Source organism: Ctenocephalides felis, unplaced genomic scaffold, assembly GCF_003426905.1.
Source record: "Ctenocephalides felis isolate EL2017-DRISC unplaced genomic scaffold, ASM342690v1 CF-g0.4_SCAFFOLD_00845, whole genome shotgun sequence".
Taxonomy (NCBI): Eukaryota; Metazoa; Arthropoda; class Insecta; order Siphonaptera; family Pulicidae; genus Ctenocephalides; species Ctenocephalides felis.
In genome coordinates, this window is record NW_020536999.1 from 9,867,389 (window position 1) to 9,886,963 (window position 19,575).

The window sequence follows — 19,575 nt, forward strand, 5'->3', positions numbered from 1 at the left end:
GTTGGTAGCTGTGGTCGTGACGTCACTAGCAATAAGGTGGTTGCGTTTTCCATTTGCTTAATGGCGAATCGTGTATTTTCTTTTAGTGATAATATACATGTTGTGTTTAAAATACTTAATGTAAGTACATATAAAACTGTTATTATTTATATAAATTGCATATTTAGTTGTAACATTAATTTTAATTACACTTATTAGCAGCATTAGTAATATTTACAATGCAACTGATAGTTTGCTACTAAACGATAACGTCCATGTTTTTTAAATAATAAAAAATATTTTAAAACACTAATTATGACTTGAATTTTCGGCTAAATCTAAATCTAAATCATAACTATTAACTTAAATTGCATTTTGTTTAAAAAACAATATTTTTTATTATTTTATTAATAATAATTTTTAAGTAAAGGTTATGTATAATGCGTTAGATCTAATCGTGTTGTAATGGTGGCTAAATGGCGGATTTTCTAGTTTGTTTTTTTGATTAGATAGATGTATATAATTTGAAACGCGTAATGTAAGTACATTTATAACTATTATATAACTATTACAATTTATAGAAATTGCATATTAAGTTACAATCAATTTAATTACGCTTATTAGCAGCTTTAGTTACATTCACAACAAAACTGATAGTTAACTACTAAACGATAACGGCCATGTTTTTTCAAGTAATAAAAATTATATTAAAATACCAATTAAAACATGAATTATCGATTATTATGCCGAATGCATAATCTTAAGTATATATTTGATAATTTATAATCGTTTTATTAACAATAAATTTTGAAGTAAATATTTGATATGAAATTATTTTAAGGTTATGTCAAAAACGAGGCGTTAATTAATTTCATTTTTTTTATTATTTTCAAATCAGCAGTGTGTTTATGTAAATTTATGCGATGAAAAGCATATTTATTAATTCTTCAATTCAATGTCTAAGGTCTAGTTTTTTATATTTCAAATCTAGACACCGCGACTGATGGCAGTTATAAAAAAAACTATTTATTTATTTCTTGCTGATTAGTTTTTAACAATAAATAAGTTTTTGCTTTGTACGTCATCAGGAAATCATGGTCAGAGTTTGCTGTAAAATTGTGTTTAAAACAGTTTTGTAAAAATATGCAAATATATTTAAATTCTATATTACTCATTATACATAAACAATTTCTTGTTAGATACAGGAGTCACATTATACATTTATTTTTAGTTTTATGTAAACAATTAGAGCAGCATTATACATGAATATTTTATACAATATAAATATTTATTAGGTATATATAATATGATATAATATAATATGATATAATATAATATAATATAATTATATATAATATATATACATGTTTGAATAGATTTGAATTTGATGTTGATATAATATATTTTATTTGAAAAGTTAGGCGTTACATCAATAAAAAATAGTGTGAAATGAGATTATATATATTTATATTCATTATATATATATATATATATATATATATATATATATATATATATATAGTTTTTTCGACGTCGAGTTTAAAGAAAACATTATTTATTGACGTGTGTCATTATCAGTTAAAAAATTGTTCTCAAAACTTGAATAAGAAAAATAAACACAACTAGAAATTTTAAATCAAAAACTAAAGTTGAGGACATGAAGCCTCCTAGACTAAAAAAAAGTCAAACAATTATGTTTATCTCGACTGAATATAATGTAATAAAAACTAGCAATATTTCTCTATTCATATAAATATATATTTATATAATAAAAATAATTTAAATATAATAATTGTTATATTTAAATTATTATATATATTGTTGACATAACAATTGAGTTGAAAATTTAGTTGATATATTTTTGTTCTAATTTTATAAGCAATTTGAAATATTTAAAATTCAAGACTTTTTGAGAAACTAGGTGTAAGTGGTATTTTTCCTTAAGGGAAATTATAAAAATTTTCCTGGTGTAAATAATCGACTTATTCAATAAGTATTGAAATTTTTCTGCTTTCATGGTGATCGAATTTTGAAATTTTGGCACGGCCCATTTCAAACTTTAATGAATTTTTGTAATCAAACCACTTTCCTATGATTTTAAAAGATCTTTACTAAAAAAAACAGATTTCCAAATGCTACTTTTCAAGGGCGAATGTAACAGAAAAAATCTTGAAGACGAGTTGTGTACATTTAATAACATCATTAAATAATTATTTATTAAACGAAATAAATGATAATGAAGGCACGTGTCTTATGTGAGGAGGATGATTCGTAATGTTTTATGATATTATATTAATAGAATGAGTGCATCGGCCTTGGTGACCGTTTGACTGTGTCAAATCAGCAATTCAGCAATCCATACGATAATAAGGAAAAAATTTGAAAATTATTCATATTGTGCTTAGACAAGCAAGCAATGGTAAATGATTAAATCGATTTAAAGTAAAAGTCAAAAGTATTAAAATGAACTTTCTAAAGGCAACCTCGTTAAATGGCCATCCTAGATTTTCTTATTGGCTTCAGTGGAATTTTATTATTCATAAATTTATTAATATTATTATATATATTATATAAGTGAAATGAACTGTTTCTAATCATTTTACCATTACCAGGTGGAGTGCTTTGTGTACAAGCAGAAGATGAGATTAATCTGCAGGAGGTTGTTGACAAATTACCAGAAGATCTGGTCGGAAAATTGAACATTTCAGCACTTCCTTCGACAGAGGAAGCAGAAAAACTGGCCAGAGAAAAATGCAGAAAGGAAAGTGGAAGCGACGATGCTTACGATAAAGCTTTTGTAAGTATAATTTTTAAATTTTCCGTAGGGTAAGTTATAGTAATGGCCCGAAAATCGAAAATGAAAATTTTTCCATATCTTCACGTTTAAGAGGTTTCTGAACATTTTGGCATACCTTGGAAAAAATGTATGTGTGTGTGTTTTGTGTGCCCGCATTTTTTGTCAACGTTTTTGAGCGCACGGATCAACCGATTTCAATGGTTCAAAAAACATTCGATTCCTATTGATATGGAGATGTGCTTATTAGTTTTTGGCAAAGGCAAATGTACAAAAAATGGCAGTTTTTGAGTAACTAAGCATCCAATTTCAATGATTCAAAAAACTTTCTGCTTGTGTTGACAAAACAATTGCTTTTGACTAAAAAATCAATTTTTTTTTCAAAAAGTTTTTTTTTACATATTGAAAATAAATCAGGTTTTATTAACTTCCCGTTGGGTAAGTTATTGTACAGGGTCTGGCACTCGAAGTGTAACCAATTGAAAGAGCCATAAATTCAGTTTGGAAAATCAATTTTACTCGATTCAAAGTACAAAATGTGTAAAAATAATACAAAATTTAAGAACAATTCACTTTTGCTCGACATGACCACCTTTTGCTTTGACTATGGCCATTAGACGGTCCAAAAACAAATCGCATTTGGCCGAACGTGATTTGCAGGTATTTTGGCCCACTGGCGGACAACGGCTTTTTTTAGCGCCTCGAGACTGATGCACCCTTTAATTTTAGTTCGGACCTTGCTCTCCGAAATGGCCCAAAGAGAAAAATGCATAGGATTCGCGTGTGGTGAATTGGAGATCCATTGTGCGGACGTTTTGAAGTTCGGAACGGTGTTTTTCATCCATTCTTGGTTCACTCGAGCTTTATGATACGGTGCCGAGTCCTGTTGAAACGTCCATGGTCTGCCACCGAAATGTTGATCTGCCCATGGCTTCAAAGCAACCTTCAGAATACTTTCCCGATGATATAGCACATTTACCTTGACGCCAGGCTCGATGAAAACGATTGGAGATCGCCCATCTGCGGTTACAGCGGCCCAAACCATTATCTGTGGCTGGTGTTGCCTCCTGGTGGCCAGTCGATGGCTCAAATTCTTGTCTGAACGTTCAGTCAAGTAAACCCTATCGTTTTGAGAGTGTGCGAATTGCTTAATTATGAAAATTTTCTCGTCGGAAAACACAATGATCGGAAATTTACCACTCTCGGCCAGGCGAAGCAACTCCTTAGCTCTCTGAAGTCTCACTTGCTGCTGCTTCGACGTAAAATCATGTGCCTTTTGGATCTTATAAGGCTTGACCTTGAGATCATTTTTCAGTATGCGGCGGATGCTACGGTCAGATGTATTAAGTTCTTTTGCCATTTAATTGGCACTTCGTCGGGGATTTCGCTCGAGTCGCTTTCTCACTTTTTTGACCATCTCATGTGACATTGCAGTCTTTTGGTGACCACCTCCATGACGTTTTGCGATGCTACCAGTTTCATTGTAACGAGTTATGGTGCGATAAGCGAAAACTTTATTCACTTTAAGGTGTTTGAGCCCTCGAACAATCGCTGGTTGTGATTTTCCAGCTAAATATAATGTAATCACACTGTTACTTTTGAAATCCATTACTGATTTCTTTTTTTCGCGTTCACTGTCGACTAAATACTTTCGTACGCTTATAAACAATAGACTAAACTGTCATTTAGCTAACTTACTGACAGTTGGTACACGTGCATCAGCTACGCGAGCTGTTTGAAATTGGTTACACTTCGAGTGCCGGACCCTGTAATGGGCCGAAAATCGAAATTGAAAATTTTTACATTTTTCGACGTTTTGAAGGTTTCTGAACATTTTGGCATACCTCAGAAAAAATGGATGTGTGTGTGTGTGTATGTGTGTGTGTGTATGTATATATGGATACAAATTTCCAGTCACGTTTTCGGGCGCACGGATCAACCGATTTGAATGATTCAAAAAACATTCGATTCCTATTGATAGGGAGAAGAGCTGATTAGTTTTTGGCAAAGGCAGGTCCAGCCGTTTCGGAGATACGGAGCAAAGAGTGCAGAAAATAGAAATCGACTTTTTGAGAGAACGGAGTATCCGATTCGAACGATCTAAAAAACATTCAATTAGTAATGATTGGGAGATGTGTTTATTAGTTTTTGGCAAAGGCAGGCATAGCAATTTCGAAGATACGGAGCTAAATGTGCAAAAAATGGCAGTTTTTGAGAGAACTAAGCGTCCGATTTAAATGATTCAAAGAACTTTCTGCTTGTTTTAACAAAATAATTAATTTTAGAAAAAAAAAATTTGTTTTTTTTTCAAAAATTTTTTTTTGTATATCAAAAATAATTCACATATAATTTTTATTTCTAACTATAGTTCTAATATACTTTAAACAAATAATTTCAACTTTGCAATTTATTCTAAGTTTATATAATTTATTCTTAGTTTCTATAATCTAATTCTAAGTTTATATAATTCTTATAAATTTTAGATAATGATACAATATTATTAATAATCTATTTGAAAACATTCAGTTTTCCTCGAACATTCCGTTACGGTACGGAAGTTCCAGCAATTTGCCTCAAGGCACGATGCCATACACCCCACTAGTTATAATTCTGGTTAATATTCAAAAGTTCACTTATATACTTTAAATAATTTTAACTTTGTAATTCAGTTTATATATTTCCTATAAATATTAGACAATTTTACAATATTTATAAAAATCTATTTGAAAACATTTAATAGTCTTTGAACATTTTGTTACGATACGTGAAATTCCAGCAATTTGCCTTAAGGCACGATGCCGTGCACCACTAGTTTTATTTTCAATTGGATATGTCGATTATTTTATAAATTTATAATTTTATATTTAGGCCGCCAAAGATGAGCTGAAGACTTGTTTCACGTCTTTGCTGAATATGGAGGAACTTAAACAGGAGATGGAAAAGGCTAAACCGACAGGAGATTTAGATTTAGTTTTTTTAAAAAGTAGGTATTAGATACAGTTTATGCATTATTCGATAAGTAATAGAAAATATGCGAATATGGGATAATAATATGAGTTTAAGTGATGCATTCAAAATCTTTCTATGTTATTATTTATATTTTTTAACTTTCCGAAGGAGAAGTTTATGTTTTCATCAAAAAATATGATTAATTTACTAATTACTAATTTTATGTTTTCTCGACGTTTCAAGCCTTTCTGAATCGAATGAGGCCAAATTTGGAAAAAGTATGTGTGTGTATGTGAACAGAGTTTTTGTCGTGAATCGACATTTTCTCAAAAACGGCTGGAAAGATTTCAAAAATTTAAAAGCCATTCGATGTATCTCGATGAGGACTATCGTTTGTCAGTTTTGTGCGACGATCTGCCAAGCCGTTTCTTTGTAATTTGGAAGAAAGTGTTAAACTTTTCGTCCAGATTTAAGCTCATACTACTGAATCGATTTTAGTTATTCAAAAACTGTTCGAAAGTTATTACTTGGGAATGATACTGATTAATTTTAGGTGAAAATCTACCGACGCGTTAATGTTCTTGTAATTAACTGTTGAAAAAAAATTTAAGCCGATTGCTATGGAACTTTTTTTAGCGATATATATCATGATCTTATAGAATAGAACCTACAGAAATATTACGGCCTTGCGACAAGTAGTTTAATTTTAAAAATTCATAAAAAATGAACAGTTTTTTTTGACGTTTGTTAAAATTAAAATTAGACGATTTAGTTGGTATAATGACAGAGTACTAGGTCTTAATGAACATACTAAACTAAAATGTGTAAATAAATCTACTCGGAATACTTTTAATCACTCATAAATTAATTTATTTTTTATTGATTATTTGCACGTATCGGGAAGTTCATGTAACTTGCCTCAAGACAAAATACCAATATCAACTAGTTATAAATTAGTTTTATATTTTAATTCTTATAATTATTATTTCTATCGACCCAGCTTTATAGATATAAAAATAAGAATAATAGGCATTGTTAATTTTAATTATTAACAATTTAAATGATACCAGTCATTCATCACTGTCTTCAGTGCCAGATGTATCACTGTCTCTTGCATCATTCTTTAATAAAACTTCAACTACTTCTTTGTGATTATTGATTTTTGCCAGACGAAGTGGTGTGTTATTAAATACGTCAAAAACATCGACTATAGCTTTGTTTTTTATTAAACATTCAACTGTTTCCTTGTGGCCATTGTGTGCAGCAAAGTGTAGTGCAGTGCTATTGTTGGTATTTGTAGCATTAACATTGGCACCAGCATTTATCAAAATCTGAACAACTTCACAATGTCCTTTTTGAGCTGCCAAGTGCAGAGGTGTTTCTTCATCAATGTTAACAGCATCCACTTTAGTTTTACTTTCCTCCAACAATAACTCAGTGAGTTCCTTGTCACCTAATTCAGCTGCGTAATGCAATGGAGTTGATATTTCTTCGTTTAAGGGGCCAATGATTCTCGGAAACAAAAGCTCGAGAATTTTAATACGACTTTGATTGGGTGCATGTAAAAGCTGACTCTTATCATATGCACCATTGCTTAATAAAAATTGCACAATTTCATTGTGACCATTTAAAAAAGCATAATCGAATGGTGACCATTGCAACTTATCAAATACATTAACATTGGCTCCATTTTCTATTAATAATTGTACAATTTTTATGTGGTTATTAATGGCTGCATGATGTAATGCTGTACGTTTTCTTTTATCGACTACATCAAAATCTGCGGGATTCATTAAGAGAACTTTAACAATCTTTGTATAGCCTTTTTTACATGACTCTAGAAGTAACATTGAGTCTATCCAAGGTACTTTAGCTTTGGCACCATTGTCTATCAAAATCTGAACAATCTCATAGTGGCCGTTTTCTGCTGCTGCTTGTAGTGGAGAATAAAAATGTTCTTTTTTGGCCACAAAAGCGTGATAAAGAACTAAAAAATAAAGTGATGATTTTACTGATTTTACTGATTTTAATACAAGGTTAGCGTTGGCTCCAAAATTCAAAAGAATTTTAGTCATTTCCGTGTCTCCTTTGAATGCTGCGTAATGTAATGGAGAACCGTAGTCAACATCGTGACCATTAATAACTGCTTTCACAAAATCAGTATCTATTTGTTGTAAAATGCTTTTCACATTCTGGTGTTTTCTATCTATAACTGCTTCCATTAGTTCAACAAAGTATTTGTTAAGCTGTTTCAATAACTTGTAAATTTGTGAACAGTTGTCGAAAAATACGAACAATGATTCTAAAAACGGAGCTTCAATTTTATTTTCAGCTATTTTGATAAATCTTGACCAAAGGTATATTAAGTTTTCATTACTATGTTCAACAATTCCAAGTATATATTCTTGGAGTTCAACATCTATATCTGTGCCTTCTATATTTAGCACACCCAACAATTTATCTTGGTCAAACAACCCATTAGTTTTAAGTAGTTCTTCCATTTGATATCTTAATCCCAAATGTTCTTTTAACACTTGTATGAATGCACCTTCCAGTTCTATTCCTTTTTCCATAACTAGATCATGAATACGATGTATCAGACTTGTTTCAGGTATTATTTGTGAATTACTGTTGTTTGTATTTTTAATTTTATATTGATGGCAGTTTAATTTGCTAAGAACTCCAGCGATCAGTTGAAGTCTCACTTCCAGTGGATCGATCCCTTCTTCAATACCTTTCTTATGGAATTCGTATATTTTTCTTAGAAAATTTGTTCTATAATAGAGCTTTTCAGCATTCTGAACTGTCATAGAACCATCAATACAAGAGTTATATCCCGAACCACCTTTAAGAATGAGTACGACCCTATCATATAAATTGCAAACATAATCTTTTTTTTTATTTTTAAAAGGGTAATTATAGAAAACAAATTGCGGTATCCAGACATTATTAGAAAAATAACGTTCATTGGTTTCAAAATCTTTCAAATAGTTCATAAAAAGTGCGTTCAAACTTATATTGAAATCAAAACCCTTTTCAATTAATTTCATTGTTATCATTTTATTGTTCACGAGCAAGTACGATAAAAGTTTGTCACTATCCTTTGCCGAAATTAAATCTTCGATATCAGTCTGTTCTATCAGCAGACAAGCTATATCAGGTGGCACAGGTTTTTTAACTATTTCAATTATCGGTAAACGATATCCATGGCCATCATTCCAGAATGGTTTACCGTCAATCAAATTAAACTTCAAACCAATTTCTAGATAGTTCATTAAATTGTTTTCAATTATATTTTTCTTGATTGGATTAAACCTTTTTTGTCTCCAATTTTCATCAAACAACATTTTCTTAATCATATATTGTGCGATATCATAGTGCCCATTATCAATTGCTAAAAACAAAGGGTTTTGACTATATTTCTCGGTACTTCTTATATTACTTGTTAAGTGTTCTACGTCCATTTTATCCACTAGGGCATAAGAAAGTTTTTGATGCCCAATTTTTATACTAGCACGTAATATTTCGTATTGATGATTTTGATCAGGAATCATATTTACAATTTCAGGTGCCTCTTTTTCATCAGCCATTAAATCAGCCACAAATTCCAATATTAAATCGAAAATCTTGTGATAGAATCTGGCAATATTTTTTAATAACATTTGAATTTTAATCCCTTTGTCAAAAGTGGTCATATCATTTTCGGTGTTCTTTGCTTTTAATTTTAAAAAATTCATCACTTGTGTATTGGGAAATTTATCAATGACACCGTATAAAATATCTACTACAAAACATTTTTCGAAGTCATCAATGCTAATGGATTTGAATTTATTCCAAAAATAACAAGAGACGAAATATTCAGCGTAGGTTCGGTGGATAAATTTTGGCTTTCTGTCAACATTTCCAACAATAATTCCTAATTTTTCAATAGCCTGCTCATTTTCCTCCATTAAAACTCGAACGTTTTCCAATTCTTTTTGATTTAATATTTTTACAAGCACGTCTTTTCCAAACAATGAAAATAACGCTAATAATTCATGGTTTTCTAGAACGCATCGATAGTTTTTGTCTTCTTTGAGCTTATGATATGGATCAGCAATGTTAATATTCCGTTTCTCTTCGCTCTCAATCTCAAAATATTTTATTTTGACAAACTTTTCATATAACATATCTAAATCCAGACCGCTCCATATGAATTCATTGTTGTTACCCAATGTATAATAATTTTCGAAATCACTCTTTAAAATATTTGCCACCATGAGTGCTTGCAGTGGAATGCTCATCACCGAATCAGAACTATAAGGGGTTTTATCTATCACTTGTAACATTTTAGAAATTATATTTTCTGATCGCTCATCATTCCATTCCTTAATTTTACAACTTTGTTTCCAGAATTTTTGTAAGAAATTGATTTGTTGTTCAGGAGATAGTGGCTCTAGTGAGTGCGAAGAAACTTCAAGTTTGTTTTCCAACTCGATTTTGATTATGTTGTAAGGACGGGTAGTTATCCATAGTTTCTGTATTTCGCTCATTTTCAAAATAAAAAACATTTCCAGAACTTTATCTTTGTAGTGTGGACTAATCTCATCGAATCCGTCAAATAGTAAAATCATTTTTTCGTTGTTGTAGCAATGATTAAATAGATTTATTTCTAACAAATCCGACTCATTAATTTCTTTTTCAGATGCTTTTAGAATTAATTTTCCGTTTTCTACAATTAAATTGTTTTGTATATATTCGATAATCGAATTTCTTACGCCTTTATCCTTATTTTGTTTTTGGAAAAGTTTGAAACTGGCAGTTTTATATAAAAATTTAACAACATCTAATTCTGTGAATTTGTTACTCTTTTCTACTTCTTGCTGTAATTCGGTTGCATAATTTATTAAATTAATTCGTGAAATCCATAAGGATGGATCATGTTGTTTAGTTTTCACTGCTAAATGTGTCAATGTCGTTGATTTGCCCATACCTGGATCGGCGGAAATGATAAATACTTTCGCTGATGAATCTGTTATTTTTTTAAAAGTTTTACTGGTACTCCGTCCGAAGTGCAATCGAAATTGTTTGACGGCGGCCGAGTGATCACGACTGTTAACCCACTGATGTTCATTCTTGAATTTGTCAATAAATTGTTCTCGGCCAACTAATATTCGGTCTATATAAAATTGCGTGTATTTTGCATCTACTAATGTTTTTCCAATTTCTAAAGTATTATCATTAACAAGAGTGGACAAAACTTCACCTTGTATAAGACTTTTGGAAGAATCATCTATTACGGCATTCAAACAAGTTTCTTCTCCTTGAAATATGATCCTTTTTGATAAAATTATATTTTGTGAATTTTCATCCAGATTCCTTAAATTAATATGATCATCTATTTGCTCCCAAAAACTACCAATTTCATCAACATAATCTTTGAATTTTTCAGCCAGAGTGTCATTCTTTTGAGAGATTAAAATTAGTTTTTTCTTATTATCAGAATTTAGTAATTTTAAACAACTTGAGTAAAATTCATTTGTATTTTTTTCAGTGACGTCTGAAACAATTATTAAAATTTGCCATTCTGTTTGTTTTAATGCTTCCAACACCTCTTTTAGGTAATCGTGCGATTGTGAATAGATATACTGGAGGTCAATAAATTCGACATTCTTACGCCTTCCATACGTTTGTACTAATTTAATGCAAGTTAATAACTTTTGCTTTGTGGTAATATTTAAAACTCGTTTCTCAAGTTGATCTTCAAATTCTGACAATCCCAGATTTGTAATCGAATCGCATTTAAATTCGACGCCAAAACGTTCGATACTCTTAATATACATAATTCTCAAACTGTTTAAAATTGGTTTATCTTGAATCTCTTTGTACACATTATCGAAGTAATTACAATTTTCTGTTAAATACGAAGTTTGATGTTGACATTTCCACCACTCCTGTATCTTATTGTGAACGTGTTCAAAAACGGTATCGATTTCAAAACTTGAATCGAAAAACGATTGTTTTTTCTGATAATATTTATTGATATCCTGCTTAATTATTTTTTCCACGCCATCTTCATTTGCTTGATCAGTATATAATTTTGTTTGATTTAAAAATTGTCTGAACAGCTTGTTGTCGACTAAGGACAGCTTAGGAAAATCCTTGATATCAATTTCAAATCGTACTTGGTTTAAATTCTCATGTGTTAAGCCGGCTTGTAATTTCTTGAATAGATTCTTGGAACACGTTGGCAATGAATCTTCGTCAGTATTGAATTTGAGCAATCCGGTCGTGTCATCCAAAATGAGAAGATTTCCAACTAAACCACCGATACCGCCGTTGATATCCAATTCACCTTTTGTGAGAAGTTTTCCAGCACCAACTATTTTGTTATTAATTCTAATAATATTACCCCCATCTTTCATATTTTTTAACAATTCAATTAACTTTGATGACAAATGATCTGATCTTTTATTTTGCTTCTTTTCGTTTCCTCTTATTTTTAAATCAAGATTACCAAAACCAATCGGTAATTTGAACGTTAATACAGCATCTTTGTTTTCTTTTATTCTATTTTCCTCAATTATTTTGTTAAAAATAATAACAAATAATTGTTACCATCGGGTCTAAATTTTCCAGTGCAATATTCTTCGGATTCGTCATCAGAAACAAGTATGATATTTTGCGCCAAAAATACGTGATAGGTTTTCATCAGGTCATCCGAGAGTATGTTTTTGTAATTATCTGGTTTAGAAAAAATAAATTCATACATTTTTTCAGCCAATTGTTTAACACGCATTTCCTTTATGGTTTGGACAAGACCATCCACTTCTACAGATTCCAGTGGAAGAGTTTTTCCTTTAACATTTGTGTGAAGCAAGTCATTATTATTTGTATAAAGATTTTCGTTTTTGTTCTGATTAATTGCTTCCTTAGAAGGAGTATAAATAATGAAGTTGCAATCTAAATCTTGAAAGTATTTTGCGAATAGAGGATCTTCACCGTCCGGATTGAATTTATATTTAATAGATAAATAACTATCGTAATACTTCGGTAGACCAAAATCTCCATCATTTTTCTGTAGTTTTTCTCTTGTAACTTTATTCTTGGCAGGGTCATCTTTGTGTTTAGCTTGTAAGAAAATGTATTTTAATTTTTGTTCATCTTTCAACTTATACCTCAGAACTATGTCGTCGAAAGCACCTAAACCTTCGACATTTGTACCTAAAGCAAAAGAATCTAGTCCTGCCTTGTTTAAGGCTCTTACCAATATCAGCATTATCAATTTTGTTTCATAATGTTGGCCTCCTATTCCTGATGTTCCTGGTCTTTTGGGATATTTATATTCTTGAATTGCAGGGAGACTTTTTATTTGGGTTTCAAGAGTTTGTCCTCCTAAAAAAGATCATTCTTAGTTTGTATGTATGTGTATGCATGTGCGGATACAATTTTTTGTCGACGATTTTGTGAACGCGGATCAACCGATTTGAATAATTAAGGCAAATTGCCGGAACTTCTCGTACCGTAATTAAACATTCGAGAAATGAAAATAATCGATAATTGTTCTGAATAATTTCAAATAGATTATCTTATATATAAAAATGGAGCGCTCTTTCAAATGTCCGAATAAAACTCGAAAACGGCTGAATCGATTTGGTCAGTCTTAGTCTTGAAAAAATCGTGCCAATCCAGAGAATGTCCAAAAGGTGAGAAATTATTTCAAATCCGCGTAGAAACTTTACATTTATAATTTGAAAATTTTTGTAGAAGCGTAATTTAAATAGAACAATGGACGGTGGCAATTTCGTGAAATGTCAAACGCTTTTGACAGATGATGTTCAATTACGTTTAATAGGATGTTTTACGCGAATATTATTTATTTATGATAAATTTGTAGTAAGTAGTTTTATTTATATACAAAAACGTTAGTAAATGGGCCGCAAGTGTTACTAGAGACTCAAAATATAAACTTTTTTGATATGCTAATATGAAAATGCACTTTTTGGCATAATTTTCTCAAACACGGTGCTCTGAAAGATCTCATTTGTATAATTATATACTCATTGGTATTTATAAAACATTTTCTAGGTTATATTATTTTTTATTTATCTTATTTAAATTCAGAACCTAATAGTCTAAGAGCCAGTGAACTATTTGACTAACCTGTTTTCTCAAAGCTAGAAATTTTTTTAATGATATTTTATTATCGGTACATTAAGAAAGTGCCGGTCTGGCAAGCATTTACCGATTGCGTCATCATCCCTCGAATTTTTGAAAATGTAAAAAAACTCATTTTTTTAACTTGCTTTCACAAGGCTCAAATTTTGAGGGAGTATTCTTGTAACTGTTCAGAAAGCATATGTAGAAAGCCAGACCATTCTGACGATTGCAAGGGTCTGCCAGACGAGTACATAATAGTCACGACGCGCAAGGGTGTAGGCGCATTGCCATACATGATCGACTAATACCCTTGTATTTGAATAATTTATACGCCATTTTGAAGGTCATTTTGAAAACATCCGATATACCAAACTTCAACTTTGTATCTCACCTTGTGGCCGAGATATCATTGAAAATATGCCAAAGTGGCCCCTTTTCCAAACTCAATTTTTGGCGTAACCATAAAAGATATCGAAAAAAAAATTACGTGATTCTACTCATATTGGCTTAGGCCGCTTAATGTATAGTAATATATGCTAAATAATCCTTTATTATTAGCTAAAAAGGATAAAATAATTTTTCAATTAATGTTTTCGGATAGTGCGTTTTGTTCAATTACTTTCTTATTAGCGTTATTCGAAAGCCTATTGTTTTTTAACTTCCCGTAGGGTAAGTTATAGTAATCGCAAAAAAATCGAAAATGAAAATTTTTGCATTTCTCGATGTTTCAAAGGTTTCTGAATATTTTGGCATACCTTCAGAAAAAATGGATGTATGTGTGTGTGTGTGTGTGTGTGTGTGTGTGTGTGCGTGTGTGTATGTATGTGCGGATACAAATTTTCGTCGACGATTTCGGGAACACCGATCAACCGATTTGAATAATTCAAAAAACATTCGATTCGTATTGATAAGGAGACGATTAGTTTTTGGCGGAGTCAGGTCTAGCCGTTCCGAAGATATGGGGCAAAAAGTGCCGAAAACGGTAACTCAGTTTTAAGAGAACGGAGCGTCCGATTTGAATAATTCAAAAACATTTTACTTGTATTGACAAGGTGAAGAACCGATCTAATTTTCATAAAGGCAGGTCTAGCGGTTTCGGAGATCTAATGAAAAAAGTAAAAAAAAATGCCATTTGGCGGTCAAAAATGATCATTAGACATATGCACATTAAATTATCAGATATTTAATAGAGATTTTAACAATAAGTATAATTTTGGTTTACATTCCTATGGGTTCCGTACCAATGTTTACGCGTTAGACGTCGACGCGGCGCTTACGCGGTTTGATATTTCGTCTTCATGCAGTTAAAGCAGAACGATTGCTTTGAAAAAAAGTTCAGATCTTTTAAAATATGTCAAAATAAAGAAAACATTTTTTTTTTAAAAAAAAAAATTAAAAAAAAAATCAAAAAAAAATTTTTTTTTCAAAAAAAAGTAATTTTTTGTCTAATTGTTTGTCAAAAATCTTATTTTTTCGAAGTAAATTTTTTTCAAAAATGTTAATCGTTTTTAAAACAATAATAATTTTTCGTACGGGAAGTTCCAGCAATTTGCCTTAAGGCACGATGCATTAATTGCCTTAAGACAGAATTCCACTTACAGCTAGTTCTTTTAGTACTGCAAAAATTGTTCAAATCAAATTTGTGGAACACATTGAAAAATTGAAGAAACCAGAGTTTGTATACCCGCGCGTAACGCATCGCGCACTGCTATCCGATCGAACGAGTTCTATGCACAAGAATAGTAGCCCGCATAGAATTCGTTCTATCGGATCGCAGTGCGCAATGCGTTACGCGCGGGTATATAAACTCTGGTTTCTTCAATTTTTCAATGTGTTCCACAAATTTGATTTGAACAATTTTTGCAGTACTAAAAGAAAAAACAATAGGCTTTCGAATAACGCTAATAAGAAAGTAATTGAACAAAACGCACTATCCGAAAACATTAATTGAAAAATTATTTTATCCTTTTTAGCTAATAATAAAGGATTATTTAGCATATATTACTATACATTAAGCGGCCTAAGCCAATATGAGTAGAATCACGTAATTTTTTTTTCGATATCTTTTATGGTTACGCCAAAAATTGAGTTTGGAAAAGGGGCCACTTTGGCATATTTTCAATGATATCTCGGCCACAAGGTGAGATACAAAGTTGAAGTTTGGTATATCGGATGTTTCAAAATGACCTTCAAAATGGCGTATAAATTATTCAAATACAAGGGATTAGTCGATCATGTATGGCAATGCGCCTACACCCTTGCGCGTCGTGACTATTATGTACTCGTCTGGCAGAACCTTGCAATCGTCAGAATGGTCTGGCTTTCTACATATGCTTTCTGAACAGTTACAAGAATACTCCCTCAAAATTTGAGCCTTGTGAAAGCAAGTTAAAAAAATGAGTTTTTTTACATTTTCAAAAATTCGAGGGATGATGACGCAATCAGTAAATGCTTGCCAGACCGGCACTTTCTTAATGTACCGATAATAAAATATCATTAAAAAAATTTCTAGCTTTGAGAAAACAGGTTAGTCAAATAGTTCACTGGCTCTTAGACTATAAATTTGGTATCGATCAAATGGACATTTTGTCGAATAACATTTTTCCAGTTATAATTTCCCAGAATTTATCGCCGAATAGATAGTAATATATGAAGGTCCGGGATTAAAAAGGTCCACCATCGATGTGCCAAAAATCAGTAAAGTTAAGCATTGTTTAACAACAATATTTAAAAGTAGAGGAAAAAAGATGTATAGCCAGCTACAAACTTGATTTGAAAAAGATAATCTTTGAAATGGGGGAGATAAACGGTAATCTTTGAAAATCCATTATAAAAGTATTTTCTTCGGTTGGTAGTTTTAGCATTAGTTAAAAATGTAATTATTTTGTAAAACACCTTTAAAATTATAATAAGGCTTTAAACCTTTTGCCACCTGCCCGTTACAAGTTACCCCGCATATAGGATAAAAAGGTCTAGATAACAAATTTTTGGAAGATATCAAACTAGCACATTTCTACAATGATGAAGTATTAATAGAAGTCAGTTTACTGAACGTAGTCAGATAATTGTTCGTTTGATATGTCTTATTTGTTGTGATATAATTGTTATGGTTTTCACAATATAGTTTATATTTGCTCAAAGTCAAATTGGACCTTTGTATCTCGCCCTGCTCTACATATATACTTTTTATTAAATTTACTTTAATTCGTCGAATGTAACTTGAAACTTTTCAAAAAGCAGGTCAAAGAAGAAATACTTAATTCATTTTTTATCTTTCCTCGCAAAAATTTGAAAATTTTGTTTAAGCTCAGTAGTATTATTTACAATTATATCAAAATCCAGAATCCAAAAAGAATCTGAAAAACTTGAAACGTAATTAACAAGCCGAAAGACAAAAAAAGACTCGGATTGGATTATACGATGTTTTCAATAGAAAGTGTATAAATTTTCCAGTTTGATTGTATTGACAAAATATAGAGAAACTTATGGGGTTTATTGTTTTTATAATACCTAATTGTATACAGCATTCAAACAACACATCCTTATGCACTTAACGTATTAATATTTTTGATCCTCTAGAAATGGTTTAGAATATACCTTATTTAGCAAAACAACGTTTGCCGGGTCAGCTAGTTTATTATAAATACATACTGTAAATTTATAAGTGCTTTTTAAATTAGGCGACGAGCGTATTCTACAAACAACTTTGTTTATTTTTTTTTAAATTTCATTTTTTTGATAATTTAGAAATATTTCAAAATTTTGAAATTTTTTTAGAGGTTTGAAATTTTTTGGATTTTTGGTATTTGGAAAAATTCGAAATATTCTCAATTTTTGTAAGATTTTTTTTTTTAATTTTGATATTTTTTGAGATTTTTCAAAATTTAGTTTTTTTTTTGAAAATGGTGAAAATTTCGAAAATTTGTATTTTTTGAATCCTTGATTTTTTTCTGAAAATTTAGTTTTTTTCTATTTTTTTTAAATTTCGAAATTTTTTGTAAAAGCATTTTTTGCACACCGTCTACTCAAGCAAAATGTATTTTGAATCAATTTAATCGGATGATCGGTTCTCTCAAAAATTGAATTACCATTTTTGCCTGTTTTTGCCCCGTATCTTCGAAACAGCTAGACCTGTCTCTGCCAAAAACTAATCACCACTTCTCACTATCATTACAAATTTAATGTTTTTTGGACCATCCAAATCGGATACTTCCTTTGATTTGAAATGAAGAACTGATAACTTTTGGGAAGGCAGGTCTAGCGGTTTTGGAGATCCAATAAAAAGTAAAACTAGTGGGGCATGGCATCGTGCCTTAAGGATTATTATTGAAATTCCCAGACCAAAAGAATTTTAAAACGCACCAATAGTTTTCTAGGCTTCTTTATGATGCAAGTGGGTTAAATACTAAAGTTTACTTACTTGGTTTGGTTGTGAATGAATGGCTTGCTTCTTCTTCAATTCCTACCATATGTTCTGATTGATTTTCACTTGTAGCTAATACTGGGCACAACATTTGCGCAATTTTTTCATTATTAATCATTTTGGCAATATCCCGAGGTGTTCTACCGCTGTTATTGGAAATATCAACTTTTGCATTGTGGTTTAACAATATTTTCACAATGTCTTCAAATCCTTTCGAAACTGCAATGTGCAATGGAGTATCGCCCTTTGTATTCCCGACATTGATATCTGTTTTCCATTTTGGATGCAAAAGTTCCTCCACCAAATCTTTTTTATTTTTCTCTGTGGCGTAGTGCAAAGGCGTATTGTCTTTGTTATTTTTGTCAACTATATTGGTTTTTACACCAGCGGTCAGTAAGTTCTGAACCACTTCTAAATTTCCGATTCTTATGGCTGAGAATAGTTCAGTATTTTTTTCACGTTCTTCATCACTATCACTAGAGAAATTTTCACTTGATTTTGAGTCATGATCCATTTTCACTTGCTCCACAATAACCGACAGAGAACTTCAAACTGATTATTTCTAGAGAATTCGATCTGCGATTACCTGATGTTTACTGCAAATTTGTCTTATCTTGCCAAAGTAGATTAGATAATGAATAATCTCCATTGCCAATAAATTTGTTCTATCTTTATATGTAGCGACTATATTTATTTCACAATTATTAAATATATAAAGCATTAGCTGTAAGTGGCATTATTCCTAGGCTACTGAACGAACTTTCCGGCATGTGTAAATAATCGACGCAATAAAAAAGAAATCAATATACTAATTTACGATTGATTTATAAGTGTACTGATGTATATGTTGCTGTAGGATAAATTGCACAATTTTGTGCAAATTTATCAAACATGCTAATTATTTTTGATAAACAGTTTAAATATAATACATATATATTATAATATATTATACTCGTGTTTAATTTAAAACATATTTTTTCCAGATACTGCCAATTGACACCCGTCCTTAAACAATGTGTCTTCAATTTCACATTATCGATAGAACCATGCCTGGACGAACAGGAAAAGGACCATAAAAGGACATTTCAAAACGTAACAGACAGCCTGGCTGATTTTATCTGTTTCAAGGAAGGAGATCGAATTGCCTGTAAGATAAATAGCTGTTTCTTAAATTATATATAAATATTTATAATATATACCCATTATACAAATTCTAATAATAAATTTATAAATATCGGATAAGGTTGCTCAAATCGTACCTCCACTGCCTAAGTCGTACCCTTCTATATTT

General features: G+C 31.0%; 1 protein-coding gene across 1 annotated transcript in view; it reads left to right on the forward strand.

Moving 5' to 3' along the window:
• LOC113377614 (reticulon-4-interacting protein 1, mitochondrial-like) overlaps positions 1 to 19,406 on the forward strand; it is a 35,688-nt gene extending 16,282 nt beyond the window's left edge. Inside the window, exons 12-14 of the mRNA XM_026617990.1 lie at positions 2,592 to 2,776; positions 5,642 to 5,756; positions 19,268 to 19,406. Of these exons, the coding sequence (XP_026473775.1) occupies positions 2,592 to 2,776; positions 5,642 to 5,756; positions 19,268 to 19,281 (314 nt within the window). The 3' untranslated portion in view covers positions 19,282 to 19,406. The remainder of the gene's footprint in view (positions 1 to 2,591; positions 2,777 to 5,641; positions 5,757 to 19,267) is intronic.
• The last annotated feature ends 169 nt before the right edge of the window (positions 19,407 to 19,575 follow it).